The 16,131-nt window shown below is 41.6% G+C and overlaps 2 protein-coding genes across 3 annotated transcripts in view; both read left to right on the top strand.

The window, feature by feature from the left end:
* Nucleotides 1-16,131, top strand: part of LOC112432493 (NACHT, LRR and PYD domains-containing protein 12-like) — a 773,783-nt gene that overhangs the window by 42,560 nt on the left and 715,092 nt on the right. For both annotated transcript variants that reach the window (XM_076882532.1, XM_076882533.1), the window contains exons 9-10: nucleotides 1,915-2,091; nucleotides 6,073-6,249. In XM_076882532.1, coding sequence (XP_076738647.1) covers nucleotides 1,915-2,091; nucleotides 6,073-6,249 — 354 coding nt within the window. The remainder of the gene's footprint in view (nucleotides 1-1,914; nucleotides 2,092-6,072; nucleotides 6,250-16,131) is intronic.
* LOC112432766 (nacht, lrr and pyd domains-containing protein 1b-like) lies at nucleotides 6,444-14,024 on the top strand. Its single transcript, XM_024801227.2, has 9 exons — nucleotides 6,444-6,480; nucleotides 6,659-6,688; nucleotides 6,832-6,911; nucleotides 7,679-7,734; nucleotides 7,867-8,081; nucleotides 12,055-12,308; nucleotides 12,746-12,865; nucleotides 12,963-13,104; nucleotides 13,248-14,024. Coding segments are annotated over exons 1-9 (1,218 nt in total). The 5' UTR covers nucleotides 6,444-6,479; the 3' UTR covers nucleotides 13,568-14,024.

Here is a 16,131-nt window from a genome sequence, read left to right as displayed (position 1 = left end):
TAATATGATCTACAGCAATATCATAATTCAACTATTTTGATTACATCTATAAGGTAACATATAATAACAGAATAATATCACAAAGTACACTGAGAGAGAGAGAGCTGTGCAGGAAGTAAACGTCAAAGTCAGAGAGAATTCATGACGATGTTCATCAAATGTAAAGCGTAGTTTGGATCTTCTTCTGCTGCTGGTTCACTCAGTTTTGGTTGGAGACAGATTGTTATGGCCCGTCTAGGCGCGGCCAGACCACAACATAAAGGGTGATCCATCCGCGTCCAACCCCAAGTAGCACGTCACACACTTAATACTTTTTAATAGTGATTTATTTACAATGAGTGCAGTTAAACAAAGGAAGGGAGCATATCATAACTTCAGGGTGAACCCAAGGCCAAAAACACAGACATAAGGTAGCCTATCTCAGGAATAAATACAACTTACCTACGCAAAAAGAACTAACTCAAACGACAATCACTTTCCTCCCTGAAAGTGATTGTCGTTTGAGAAAACTGATCAAACAAAAAGGTGGTCCACTCCTACATGCTCTTACATTAACCAACATAGTGACACAGTTAACGGTCTGCCGGTTGGGTTGGGCCAAGGTTGAATGACATGGCAGTCCCTGGCGGTATCTTCTTATCTGCTGCCAGCCATCCACCCTGGATGCACCAATCATGGAGGAGCACCTGCACACTCAAATTTACATATAATTACGACAACAGTCGTAACACTGATGAAACCTGAAGCTTCAGGATCTGTGAGCTGTCCACTTTCAGCCCCGACGGCGTGTCCGTGTACGTGCCGTAGAGTGAACGATCCACGCTCTGTGTTTCCATCATTGTGTGTTTAGCTGCTCTCATTTACTGTTTTATCTGTTTGGTTGTTGTTGAAATACTTTTGGGAGCTTTAACCTGAGATTCTGGCAAAATACATTTATATTAAAAATCGATTCAGGATTGAATGAATCAACATCGCTTTATTCAAATTAAAACCATTTAAATAGGAAAATCCATTTTTTTACACCCGCCTCTAATGCTGGGTAATGTCAGCTGGTCCATGTGCAGCTGGCTGTGAGGCTCAGGGAGCGTCTACAAAGTGCAACACTGAAAGAACATCATCCATAAATATTGAGTAATAACTGGACTCTCATACAGCGAGACTCAAATGCCTTTAAACATCAGCTTATCCTGCTGATCCAAGTCCAACACTGAGTTTGTAAAAACATGTTAGTCAATCATTTTGTTTGGTTTCTGAGGAAAATGATTCAATAACTTGCTGCTAATACACAATATTTCATCATATTTCCTCATAACCCTCTTTTGTCTGACCATTTGATCCCATTTGAATTTGCAATAAAGGATCCACAGAGTTTGGTGACAATAATGACAGTAGATGTTTGTGTGAAAGTGCTGAAAGCAAATGAGTGTGTGATGTTCTTTCAGTGTTGCACTTTGTAGACGCTCCCTGAGCACTGGTCTCACAGCCAGCTGCACATAGAGACCAGTGTTGTTAGTCCAGGTCAGAAGATGACTTGTTGGAATGAAAATGAGCTTGTAGTTTGTCTGCTTTAATAATGTGACTGGAAAAAGGTGTTGGACTTCAAATATGTCCATTTCTTTCACACTTCACCTTTAAAAGTGAAGTCTTGTGGTTCCTGGAAGGAAAAACACGACTTTTTCAAGTCTTTGTCCTGTTTTTATGAGAAATGTACGACTTTAATGTGAAACATTCAGAGTTTTTTCTCTTGTTGTGTTTGTTTGAAGCTGCTTCCTGTTGGCTTCAGCTGTTTGGAGTTTCCATTTTCTAAACTTCTACATTCTGAACCTTCTTCAGCTCTGAACAGATGATGAAACACTGAATGATTTCAAGCTCACACTTTGTCTAATAAACTTACATCTTTCATTCTTTATACAGATTGGAGAGCTGTGGTTTGTCAGAGATCAGCTGTGATTATCTGGCAGCAGCACTGAAGTCCAACCCCTCCCATCTGAGAGAGCTGGACCTGAGCTCCAACAACAAGCTGCAGGATTCAGGAGTGAAGCATCTGTGTGGTTTCCTGGAGAGTCCAGGATGTGGACTTGAAACTCTGAGGTCAGTCAGCATGTTTTAGTTGTGCTGAGATGAATATGATGTGAAAGTTGTGCTGACACTAAACTGCAGACATCAGGCTGATATTATACTGATCCACACTGAGGATCTTCATGGTAAAGTCTGTTTTCTTCTTCTCTGGTTTAGTCCATTGACTGCAGCAGAACAATGTTCACATTTCAAACAGTGAGACTCAACGTATGGCCCGCGGCCCACACGCGGCCTGCCCACCTTTCCTGATTCAGAGAGAGGGGACCCTGATTAACTGTGTAGTGTTCTTCCTCACAGTTCTAAGTATCAGACACAACAATGAATAATCCACAGCTGACTGTCTTTAGCAGGTCAAAGGTCACGGCACACAGCAGACAGTGGGAAATATTATAACTCTGATCATTTATCAGCACATATCCATATGTATAAAAACAAAGCTGACACTGTGAGACTTGATCAGAGGTGTGATCATCACAGCAGAGGCCTTTGTGTCAAAGTCACTGAGGATCAAACAGAAACACATGAAGCAGATTTTCCTGTTCTGGCTTTTTATAGCAGATAACCTTCAAAATATTCTGCAGTCCATCAAAAACTGAAGCAAACCATGAATCAACATGTGAACATGAGCTGATGCTGCTGAAGTGAAGCAAAGTTACAGAGGTTTGATTACAGACACAGCTGAGAGTTTGTAATCTGTCATCATTTTAAAAGGTTTAAATTTCTTCAGTATTGAACAGCAGAAATGAGGCTTTGTTTTCGGAGGCCGACAGCAGTGAACACAACAGCAGACTGGTGCGTAATAAGCAGTGAATAATGCAGGAAACAGATTTTTGAAGGTAAACTGTTCTTGAAGTACACTGAGAGAGAGAGAGCTGTGCAGGAAGTAAACGTCAAAATCAGAGAGAATTCATGACGATGTTCATCAAACGTAAAGCGTAGTTTGGATCTTCTTCTGCTGCTGGTTCAGTCAGTTTTGGTTGGAGACAGATGAAACCTGCAGCTTCAGGATCTGTGAGCTGTCTACTTTCAGCCCGACGACGTGTCCGTGTACGTGCCGTCGAGTGAACGATCCACGCTCTGTGTTTCCATCTTTGTGTGTTTAGCTGCTCTCATTTACTGTTTTATCTGTTTGCTTGTTGTTGAAATACTTTTGGGAGCTTTAACCTGAGATTCTGGCAAAATACATTTATATTAAAAATCGATTCAGGATTGAATGAATCAACATCGCTTTATTCGAATTAAAACCATTTAAATAGGAAAATCCATTTTTTTAGCCGCACGTTTTGAGTGTTTCCTTTACATGTGTGTGTTCCTTCTTTTTTCCTTCAGGAACACACACATGTAAAGGAAGCACTCAAAACGTGCGGCTATCCTAAATGGGCATTTTTAAAGTCAGCAAAGAGGCACAGAAAAGAAGACCAGACACCAGCGAGGGAGGATAAGAAGGACAGACGCAACAACATTGTCATCCCCTATGTAGCCGGTGTATCAGAAAAACTCAGGAGAGTTTTCTCCAAGCATGACATCCCAGTGTATTTCAGACCCAGCAACACACTCAGACAGAAACTGGTTCACCCGAAAGACAAAACACAAACTTAACAACGTGGTGTATGCTGTACAGTGCAGCGTGGAATGCTCAGACCTCTACATTGGAGAGACCAAACAGCCACTTCACAAGCGCATGGCACAACACAGAAGAGCCACCTCCACAGGACAAGACTCAGCTGTCCATCTGCATCTTAAGGATAAAGGACACTCTTTCGAGGATGCCAATGTTCACATTTTGGACAGAGAGGACAGATGGTTTGAAAGAGGAGTGAAAGAAGCCATCTATGTCCACTGTGAGCGACCATCTTTGAACAGAGGCGGGGGTTTACGACCCCAACTCTCTGCCATCTATAATCCAGTTTTGAGATCCCTTCCCTTCCCAGACGCCTTAACGCCCACTCACATCCTGGGCCATCTGACCTCAGGAATTCGCATGACAAGGTGGGGCCAGGTTTCACAATGAACACACCCGAAACTCTTGCTGATTGGGTCCCACACCCAGTTTCACACCTTGGCTCAGGTGATTAGAGGATCATCAGCGGGTCCTTTTGTCCCTCTGTGGGGGTCACTCCCACTAGGTTTATATCTGGGACTCTCCACCATTTGACCTTAGAACTGAAGAAGCTTCTCGGATGAGAGGTGAAACGTCTTCAAGTAACTTAAAGAAGTCCAGACGCTTTTCTTTGCAAGCTCCTTTGACTACGATGACCTGGATGACTGAGAACCTTCACAGACATTGAGTAATAACTGGACTCTCATACAGCGAGACTCAAATGCCTTTAACCCTTTACAGCCGATCGGAGCGGGAACGCTCTGTTTTGCGTAACTATTTTTAAATCCCAGTAGCACTGCAACTACGTAAGCTAGCGCAAAAATTTTTTTTGCATATGAAACTGGAGGAGTTGTACTTACATCTCATGCCATCAGCTTGTCCTCGGTCACGGTTTCCTTCCACATAAAGCTTTGCAAAAACTGCATAAAAAGCGCTTGCAGGAACAAAAACATAATATTCCAGAAACACGCTTTACCGATTCGATCAGCTGTTCATAACACTTCCTACGTTGGAACAGACGTCAGCGCGAACATTTGCATTTCCGCCATTACCTGCCCGAAACCGGAAGTGACGTCATTTTCGCGGAAATGTAGTCTTTTTTACTATCAGGTCATCAGGGCCTATACTGGTCTTTTTAAAAGTTATCTTTGACTTTATGACTTTCTGTGTCGTTTCTGGGATGCTTAGGACTCATATTGCACTGCTGGAAATAGTTTATTTTGATGCATATTCTGCTTTTTTGCAAATTTGCATTCTAATATTTATTTTCGTTTTTCCTGCAGTGTATAAAAATTGGTGTATTTCAAAAATAAAACTATGAAGACACTCAAAATAAATTTCCTGTGGTGGGAAACTATTTTGTGCAACTTTTTTGTATTTACAGTTTTGAGGGATAAGCCTCTTAAATTTCTCTAACTACAAATATATGTTAAAAAAGCAAAAACAATTTTCAATTTTTTTGTAGTTTAGTGCACGTTTTTGCAATTTATGTAATTACTATGCACTTAATGAATACATATTATTAAAATCTGGGCTATAATGGTTGTATTGAGGTATAGCAACTTGAAATGCTCCAGAAAATGGCTCCACAGCATGTAAAAATATAAAAAAGCTCTGGCAGACTTGGTTCTATGGTAGGCCTTAAAGGGTTAAACATCAGCTTATCCTGCTGATCCAAGTCCAACACTGAGTTTGTAAAAACATGTTTGTCAATCATTTTGTTTGGTTTCTGAGGAAAATGATTCAATAACTTGCTGCTAATACACAACATTTCATCACATTTCCTCATAACCCTCTTTTGTCTGACCATTTGATCCCATTTGAATTTGCAATAAAGGATCCACAGAGTTTGGTGACAATAATAACAGTAGATGTTTGTGTGAAAGTGCTGGAAGCAAATGAGAGTGTGATGTTCTTTCAGTGTTGCACTTTGTAGACGCTCCCTGAGCACTGGTCTCACAGCCAGCTGCACATAGAGACCAGTGTTGTTAGTCCAGGTCAGAAGATGACTTGTTGGAATGAAAATGAGCTTGTAGTTTGTCTGCTTTAATAATGTGACTGGAAAAAGGTGTTGGACTTCAAATATGTCCATTTCTTTCACACTTCACCTTTAAAAGTGAAGCCTTGTGGTTCCTGGAAGGAAAAACACGACTTTTTCAAGTCTTTGTCCTGTTTTTATGAGAAATGTACGACTTTAATATGAAACATTCAGAGTTTTTTCTCTTGTTGTGTTTGTTTGAAGCTGCTTCCTGTTGGCTTCAGCTGTTTGGAGTTTCCATTTTCTAAACTTCTACATTCTGAACCTTCTTCAGCTCTGAACAGATGATGAAACACTGAATGGTTTCAAGCTCACACTTTGTCTAATAAACTTACATCTTTCATTCTTTATACAGATTGAGGAGCTGTGGCTTGTCAGAGATCAGCTGTGATTATCTGGCAGCAGCACTGAAGTCCAACCCCTCCCATCTGAGAGAGCTGGACCTGAGCTACAACAACAAGCTGCAGGATTCAGGAGTGAAGCATCTGTGTGGTTTCCTGGAGAGTCCAGGATGTGGACTTGAAACTCTGAGGTCAGTCAGCATGTTTTAGTTGTGCTGAGATGAATATGATGTGAAAGTTGTGCTGACACTAAACTGCAGACATCAGGCTGATATTATACTGATCCACACTGAGGATCTTCATGGTAAAGTCTGTTTTCTTCTTCTCTGGCTAGGCTTAGTACACCATTAATCAGTTGTGTTTTACCATTGCTCTCTGCAGGGTTGATGTCAAGACTTTTAAATCGTCCATAGACAAAACCAGTGAGTACTGAGACTCTGTGTCACATTCATCACTATTTCATCAACAGCATATCACATGAAAGCTCGTTTGTGCTTATTTCATTCTGCAAAAATCTATAAATTATGGGGGTTTTTAAGGATGTGTTTTTAGGTACTGGTTTTGGTCAAAATATTTTAATACTTTTTAAAATCTTTTTAGTGAGTGAGAATGCTGCAGCTGAAGAAGATGGTGGGTCCTTAAGGAAAAAAGAGAAATCCCTCACAAACAGTTTGTATTTGATCAGAAAACCACTAAAAAACTAATATGATTGTAAACAGCACCAGTTAGAGTTCCAGGAAATCCTTAATTATTCGATGTTTGTCTCTCATCAGGTTACTCTGAGGTCAGACTGAATCCAGACTCATTAGACACAGAGCTATATTTGTCTAAAGATGACATAAAGCACATTAAGGTGAGAGAAAAGCATGTGGATCTGATTGTCTTGTGATACAAAAAAGAGGCCTTCAGCACAGAAATTTGTCAGGCGTGTTAAAGCACAGGGCAGACAACCAGTCAGGTTTAAGATTCTGTGTCATTGTCAGTATGTTACTCGCAGTTTTGAAAGTGTGTACAGATAACACCTGATGTGTACTCTGTGTGCCTAGGGGCACACGCCACTAGCTGTGTGGTCCATCTATGTTTCTACCCTCACCTATGGCCACGAGCTGTGGGTAATGACTGAAAGAACGAGGTTGCGAATACAAGCGGCAGAAATGAGCTTCCTCCGAAGGGTGGCTGGCCTCTCCCTTAGAGATAGGGTGAGAGGTTTAGCCATCTGGGAGGGGCTCAGAGTAGAGCCGCTGCTCCTCCACATCGAAAGGAGCCAGCTGAGGTGGTTTGGGCATCTGACAAGGATGCCCCCTGGGCGCATCATGGGTGAGGTGTTTGGGCATGTCCCACCGGGAGGAGGCCCCGGGGCAGACCCAGGACACGCTAGAGAGATTATATCTCTTGGCTGGCCTGGGAACGCCTTGGTGTTCCCCCGGATAAGCTGGAGGAGGTGGCTGGGGAGAGGGAGGTCTGGGCCTCTTTGCTTAGGCTGCTGCCCCTGCGGCCCCGGATAAAGCGGAAGAAAATGGATGGATGATGGATGGATGGGTGTACTCTGTATAGTTTGTTCTCCGTTTACTTGTTTATTGCGGCTTTAAAAAGCTGATGTATTTCCTCTCTGAATTCCAGCCTCCATCAAGCTTCACCCCTCAAGTACAAACTGAATCCACACACATCTCCTACAGGTGCTTCTAAATTCACATTAGGTTGATAACATGTATTTAATGATGTGACAAGATGCGTGATACAGCTGGAGGTGATCAGACCTCAGCTCATACAGGCTGGTTGGAGTGCTTCAGCCCTTCTGTGTCCTACAGGTTCAGGTGTGCTGGTCCAGGTGTGTTCCAGTGTACTCTGACCAGACTAGTGTTTGTTATGGCTCAGGAGGCAGAGCTGTTGTACAGGACTGTCCAATGGGATGAGAGCCTCCTTCAATCAGCTGGAAAAACAGCTGCAGGGCCGCTGTTTAACATCACATGCTCTGTGGATGCAGTCTGGGAGCTCCACCTGCCACACTGTGAAACAAAGGAGGGTGAGCACTGTGCTGTGAAACATCTGTGTTACTGTGTGGTGCTCAGCTAATATGAACTGTTCTTTATCATACAAATAACCACAATGCAGTTTATTTATAATTCAATTCAATTCAATTTTATTTATATAGCGCCAAATCACAACATAAGTCGCCTCAAGGCGCTTCATAGATACAGAGAAAAACCCAACAATCATATGACCCCCTATGAGCAAGCACTTTGGCGACAGTGGGAAGGAAAAACTCCCTTTTAACAGGAAGAAACCTCCGGCAGAACCAGGCTCAGGGAGGGGCGGGGCCATCTGCTGCGACCGGTTGGGGTGAGAGAAGGAAGACAGGATAAAAGACATGCTGTGGAAGAGAGACAGAGGTTAATAACAGATATGATTCAATGCAGAGAGGTCTGTTAATACATAGTGAGTGAGAAAGGTGACTGGAAAGGAAAAACTCAATGCATCATGGGAATCCCCCGGCAGCCTACATCTATTGCAGCATAACTAAGGGAGGATTCAGGGTCACCTGGTCCAGCCCTAACTATATGCTTTAGCAAAAAGGAAAGTTTTAAGCCTAATCTTAAAAGTAGAGATAGTGTCTGTCTCCCGAATCCAAACTGGAAGCTGGTTCCACAGAAGAGGGGCCTGAAAACTGAAGGCTCTCCCTCCCATTCTACTTTTAAATACTCTAGGAACAACAAGTAGGCCTGCAGAGCGAGAGCGAAGTGCTCTAATAGGGTGATATGATACTACAAGGTCATTAAGATAAGATGGGGCCTGATTATTTAAGACCTTGTACGTGAGGAGCAGGATTTTGAATTCAATTCTGGATTTAACAGGAAGCCAATGAAGGGAAGCCAAAACAGGGGAAATATGCTCTCTCTTTCTAGTCCCTGTCAGGACTCTTGCTGCAGCATTTTGGATTAGTTGAAGGCTTTTCTGCGAGTTTTTTGGACATCCTGATAATAATGAATTACAGTAGTCCAGCCTGGAAGTAATAAATGAATGAACTAGTTTTTCAGCGTCACTCTGAGACAGGATATTTCTAATTTTAGAGATGTTGCGCAAATGGAAGAACGCAGTCTTACATATTTGTTTAATATGTGCATTGAAGGACATGTCCTGGTCAAAAATGACTCCAAGGTTCCTCACAGCGTTACTGGAGGCCAAGGTAATGCCATCCAGAGTAAGAATCTGGTTAGATACCATATTTCTAGGCTTTTCAGGGCCGAGTACAATAACCTCAGTTTTATCTGAATTAAGAAGCAGAAAGTTAGCGGCCATCCAGGTCTTTATGTCTTTAAGACATTCCTGCAGTTTAACTAATTGGTGTGTGTTATCTGGCTTCATGGACAGATAGAGCTGGGTGTCATCAGCATAGCAGTGAAAATGTATGCTATGTCTTCTAATGATGCTGCCTAAGGGAAGCATGTATAATGTAAACAGAATTGGTCCTAGCACTGAACCCTGTGGTACTCCATAATTAACCTCAGTGTGTGAAGAGGACTCTCCATTTACATGCACAAACTGGAGTCTATTAGATAGATATGATACAAACCACTGCAGCGCAGTACCTGTAATACCTACAGCATGTTCTAATCGCTCTAATAGGATATTATGGTCAACAGTATCGAACGCTGCACTGAGGTCTAGCAGGACAAGCACAGAGATGAGTCCACTGTCAGAGGCCATAAGAAGATCATTTGTAACCTTCACTAAAGCTGTTTCTGTGCTGTGATGAGCTCTGAAACCTGACTGAAACTCTTCAAATAAACCATTCCTCTGCAGATGATCTGTTAGCTGTTTGACAACTACTCTTTCAAGGATATTTGATATGAAAGGAAGGTTGGAGATTGGCCTATAATTAGCTAAGACTGCTGGGTCTAGAGATGGTGTTAGGTTTGTAGCATAAACCTATTCGCTGGAACGTTGAAGACAATATAATTACACCGCAAAGCAAGACACGAAGTAGGCAAGTTCTTCATGTTACTCGTGCACGGGAGAGACTGGGCAGAGCGCCGTCCCTTCGCTTGACCCCAGTAGCTCTCGTCCGTCCTCCCGTACCACTGCCCTTTTATTGAGGTTACATGAATATGCATAAGGTCATTAACATATTACGTCTACAAACACAAAGAGTACCTTGCCTGTGTGTGTGTGTGTGTGTGTGTGTGTGGGATCTGTGTGAGGTCAAGATGTGACCCTGTGAAGCCTCCCCAAGGCTGGCACCTAGAAGTCTAACAGATTTATCTAAACAAAAGGCTCTTATACTTAAACAGATATACGTATGCTTGCTATACCATAAATCAAAGAAACTCTCCTAGGGAGTGTGATCTATGCCAGAACACACTCTGTACAGAGGAGTGAACGCACCCCCTCTTCAGCTACACAGAGTTCTTACAGACCTCTTTAGGATGAGACATTCTTTCAATCTACAAATGATTACACACTTCTAAGCATATATGAGTAAATGTTTCTAAGCATAAATGACAATCAACAATACAAACTCTAACAGATGGCTTTTTGAGTAAAGGTTTAACTACAGGCAGCTTGAAGGCCTGTGGTACATAGCCGATTATTAGAGATAGGTTGGTCATATTTAAGATCGAAGAATTAATTAATGGCAGGACTTCTTTGAGCAGTTTTGTAGGAATGGGGTCTAAAAGACACATTGATGGTTTGGAGGAAGTAATTATTGAAGTTAACTCAGAAAGATGAATTGGAGAAAAAGAATCTAACTTAACATCAATGGTACTAAGAGTAGCTGTAGATAATATTACATCTGTGGGATGATTATTGGTAATTTTTTCTCTAATGATAAAAATTTTATTTGTGAAGAAGTTCATGAAGTCATTATTAGTTAACGTTAAAGGGATGGTTGGCTCAAAAGAGCTCTGACTTTTTGTCAGCCTGGCTACAGTGCTGAAGAGAAACCTAGGGTTGTTCTTATTTTCTTCAATCAGTGATGAATAGTAAGATGTTCTGGCTTTGCGGAGGGCTTTCTTATAAAGCAGCAAACTATTTCTCCAGGCTAAATGATGATCCTCTAAATTTGTGACACGCCATTTCCTCCCCAGATTACGAGTCATCTGCTTTAGGGTACGTGTTTGAGAATTATACCACGGAGTCAGGTACTTCTGATTAGAGACCTTCGTTTTCACAGGAGCTACAGTATCCAGAGTCGTACATAGTGAGGAGGTGAAATTATTAACAAGATAATCGACCTCTGTTGTGGTAGCGTTCAGATAGCTGCTCTGCTCTGTGTTGGTACAGGGCATTGAAGATGATAACAGTGGGTGGATTATATTCTTAAACTTAGTTACAGTGCTTTCAGAAAGACATCTACTGTGATAAAGTCTACTCTTCACCGCTGTGTAATCAATTATTGTAAATGTTATCAGGAAATGATCAGACAGGAGAGGGTTTTCAGGAAACACTGTTAAATGTTCAGTTTCTATGCCATATGTTAAAACAAGATCTAGAGTGTGATTAAAGTGGTGGGTGGGTTCTTTTACATTTTGAGAGAAACCAATTGAGTCTAATAACAGATTAAATGCCATGTTGAGGCTGTCATTTTTAGCATCTATATGGATGTTAAAATCACCCACAATAATTATTTTATCTGAGCTCAGAACTAAATCAGATATAAAGTCTGAGAAATCAGACAGAAACTCTGTGTAAGGCCCAGGTGGACGATAGATGATAACAAGTAAGACTGGTTTCTGAGTTTCACAGCTGGGGTGGACAATGTTAAGCATCAGGCTTTCAAATGAATTACAAACCAAGAACATATATAACTGCACAAACGTGTAACATAACTGATGCCTAGTTCTGAGCTTTATGTAATGAATAATGCAAAAGTTTTGGGCTGTTCACATTTATAACAAAAAAGGATGGAGGGGAACTTGTTTGCAGGAGATGTAATCCTCAGATAAGGTGAGAAGTAAATCTGAACTCTCAGAATGAAAAGCTCTTTCCTTTCACAGCGCTGTGTGTTGATGGCCTGCTGTCTGTTGCCCACATCTCTGATGATGGGATGAGCATCTTGGAGCCGCTGGAGATCACTGCCACCCATGTGGTTGTGAAGGTTCCTCACCTCTCTGGGTGGGGCGTCATCTGGGATGATTTTAAGCGGCTCCTGAACATAACAGTAAATGGCCAAGTTCTGCTGTTCTTCCGACCTTCAGAGCCTGCAAGAATCAATGTGTTTCTACTCCAGGAAAATATCCCATTGTCAGAGGTAAATAGTTTCATCATCTTCACTCTGTGGTCCTCTCAGAATCCAAATGATTCTCAGCAGCTTTCTGATAATAAACTAAAGTTATGTACAGGTTTACTGGTCACTCCACTCTGATTACCTGAGACAAAGAGTCAGGCTCCATTTAACTTTTCTTACCCACATTGTTGACCAATCACTGCTCTTCTTTATTCACTCCCAGTAATGACCCTAAGCTGTGAACATTTGATGTTTGTGACCCATAATGTCAGATCTGACACTTCACTGATAAAAATAAAATCATGGAGCTTTTTTTCTCTGCAAAGCTATTCTATCTCAAGAATGATTGTTTTTGATTCATACTGACACATGATATTCTACACCTGATATGTTTAAATGAGCTCTACAGGTGAATAGACTTATTAACGTTACCAGCATAATAAACTGTCCTGTCACTGCAGGTGTCTGCCCAACAACACGATGATGCTGAATACCTCCAGACCCCTGCTGACTGTCTTTTCAGCTTCGGTCAAAGGTACAGTGTCCACTGTGAGCCTGAGAGCAGGATAATACAGCCGAAGGTGAGTCAGCAGTTAGAAACTATATGCTGCTGAAATGAAATGAAAGTCCTGGATAACCCACTCGTCATGAAAATGGCACCTTTCTGTTGTTGTTTAGCAAACACAGTTTCGCTCAAAGTCTGGCCCAAATTACCATCCAACATTTCAAGTTTTCCTGAATACAAATTCAGGGTTTGTGAGTCTGATAGTCAAAGACCAAGAGGGGAATGAAATCTGGAAATCATCTGTTTGCCTGCCAGGTAAGATTCCTGCCAAATACCAGCAGAAATTACCCTACAAACTTTTTATTTTATATTTTATAAAACTTCAACTGAAATCATACTTCTCTTTTCATCCTCAGTTCAGAGTGCTGTTAAATGTCTATCTTTCTTTGTTCCTTCAGCACCAAGAACAGAAACCTTAATGAGAAATGTCCCAGATGAGTCCGGAGTCCCGGCAGACGAGAGGCTGCTCACAGTTCGCTCACAGTTTATTGACAGAGTGTCTGAACCTGTTTTAAACAAACTTCTGGATAAACTCCTGGAGCAGCATATTATCAATGAGCAGGAGATGGAATCAGTCAGATCACAGCAGAGCAAAGCAGATAAAGCACAAGACGTTATTGACACAGTGCGACGAAAAGGAAGTATAGCCACCTCACTTCTGATCGCTGCTCTCCGTGAGGAGGATCCATGCCTTTTCACAGAGCTGAACTTAAGATAAGACAGATTTCTAATAAATCTCAAAGACCACTGACAGTGTCATTATTGTGATCTTCATGTGTGTGTTGGAAACTGGACTTTAGTTCTTATTAAAACCTGGATTCTGACTAGAAGCTGAGCAGGACATTGGATGGACTGAAGCAGAGTCTGGGACCTCGGTAAGTCTCTGGGCTGCTCATTATTAGTGCACAAACCAGGAAATATGTGAAGCTCCAACCTGTAGATGCTGAACCACATCTACAGGTTGAAGAGCAACACCTCAAGTTATCTGTGACCGGCGTCTGTTTCCAACAATATAACTGAAGCTGTTTTTACCTTTAATGCTGGAATAACATGTTGAATCACATGATCAGTGTTTACAATCTGATTACTGAGGTTCTCGTCTGTGCTAGCTTCTGCTCTGAGCAGCATTTTGTGTTTCTGCCTGTATAAATAAAGTTTTGCTGTTTGCTTTCTTATGCTGGAGTTTGAATTCGTGTTTTTAAACAGTTTGAGCTTCCTGTTCGTGTAACCCGTTCATGTGTTACACCCGTCATTGCGTTGTGTTCTGGCGTGAAAGTAAGAGGCAGGAGACAGCACTTGGGTCTTTGGCTCTTTACTGCACATCTGCAACACAGAAATAAGTGTCTGATCTGTGTGTGTCACGCGACTGCCAGTACACCTCTCCTCCGGCCATGCTGAAAGGAGCTGTGCCTGCAGCTTCATTAACACCACAATAATATAATAAATCTAATACAACAAATTGTTTTAAAACATTAACTTAAGCTCTCAAAAACAAAAAGCATAAAATAAATAACATGTCACTGAAAAATCATTAAAAACAACTTATAAGAACAATAAACAAAATAATTCAAAAACAAATAAACAGTAAATACAATTCAATAACCAGGACCCAATATTCTAGTGCTTATAGTTCAAACATTATACTTCAGTACAATTATATTAATAACCGCCATCCAACAGGCAATACAACACTGTACTTATAAAAACAATAAATGAAAGAGTGCATCTCCAAAACATAAGAACATCTCCATACCTGCAACACAGAAATAAGTGTCTGTTCTGTGTGTGTCACGCGCCTGCCAGTACACCTCTCCTGATGAAGGAAAAAAGAGTGCACGCTGTTAAAAAAACTGCAGTGAATACGCTCACAAGCCTCTAGCGTTCAGGCTAACTTAGCATGCTAGCATTTCAGCTGCGTTCTCAGCTAAAACTCATTAAAAACGTATATTAGCAAACTCTGTCCTCCACAAAACTTATCCCGAACGAGTCTCTTAACGACAAACAAAAATGCGGCGGTTCGGCTGTATTCACATTGCAGCTTGGGGTCTGAACAAACTGAGCAATGTGGCAGTGACTTACCTCCGGCCATGCTGAAAGGAGCTGTGACCGGGGCACACATGCACGCGCCTACGTCACCACGCAGCGCGCACACACACGAACGCACACAGACTCAGATCACACAGGTAGGAGAGTGAGATGCAAAATGACATATTTAATTTTAAAAAAGGGTGTTTTGGGTGAAATTCAAAAGTATTTAACATAAATGTTACATTCGTCTGATTGACTTGATTTGCGTCTTATATAGGGATGGGTATTGATAAGATTTTAACGATTCCGATTCCATTTTCGATTCTGTTTAACGATTCGATTCTTTATCGATTCTCTTATCGATTCTCTTATATATTCTTTTTTTTTTTTTTTTTAAAAGGAGAACACTAAGGTTGATTAGCTTAGAACTTTGTTTTATATCTTCTCTTTGAACAAGGTAGAAATTTAGGAGTAACATGGCCTTACAAACCCAACAGTGAGATCTTAAGAGATCCAGCCTACGGCTCTTCAATGGGGTGTCACAGGGTCCCCAGGAAAAAAAATTGTAAATGTAAAATAATAAAATAAATATTCTTCTGTAGCAATAACAAAGTATAACATAAATTGTTCTGTAGCAATTACACAAGAATATCCAGTAATGTCCCTGCCTACAATTAAACACATTCACTTACCAAAAATCGGGGGCATCTGCTGTGGCAAATGGGTGCAAGCCTTTGACCACAAACTTAGACACTGCTCGGTGACATTCGTCTATCCTGGCCTGAAAGGAGACGCTACCAGTAGACTGCAGCGAGAACTGCCAGCGAGCGCCAGCCAGTCTGTCTCTCTCATCATGGTCACCTACATGTACAGTAATGGCAGGTCTTGTAATAAGGCAGATTGCGGTAACATAATATGCACTGTTGGTTGATTATTTACCTGCCGCATTAACGGGAGAGGACGTGCAAACGTTAGCGCTGCTGCTGGGTTGAGAGTCACGAGTCCGGAGCGGAATTAAAAACACGTGTCATCGCGTGTTTTGTGAGCAAATGCTTTTGCATATTCGTAGTGTTTCCTCCCTTAAATGAAATATCTACTTTGCAAGTTCCCCTGTTGTCATCGGTTCTCATAAAGTATAATCAAACTTTTGAGCGTTTGAGCCGCTTAGGCGCCGTGTTTCCTGCCAGGTAAATGACGCTCCGCAACGTGGTGACGTCATTCGGGGCGACTGGAATCGATAAGGGAATCGTTTGC

Source organism: Maylandia zebra, linkage group LG3 (genome assembly GCF_041146795.1).
Source record: "Maylandia zebra isolate NMK-2024a linkage group LG3, Mzebra_GT3a, whole genome shotgun sequence".
NCBI classification, from domain to species: Eukaryota; Metazoa; Chordata; class Actinopteri; order Cichliformes; family Cichlidae; genus Maylandia; species Maylandia zebra.
Note: the sequence above shows the minus strand (reverse complement) of the source record. Positions and strands in the feature narration are given on the sequence as shown.

Coding starts and splice junctions, on each gene's coding strand:
- LOC112432766 (XM_024801227.2), top strand. Junction 6,912..7,678: donor ATGACATAAAGCACATTAAG/GTGAGAGAAAAG, acceptor TCTGAATTCCAG/CCTCCATCAAGCTTCACCCC. Junction 7,735..7,866: donor TCCACACACATCTCCTACAG/GTGCTTCTAAAT, acceptor TGTGTCCTACAG/GTTCAGGTGTGCTGGTCCAG.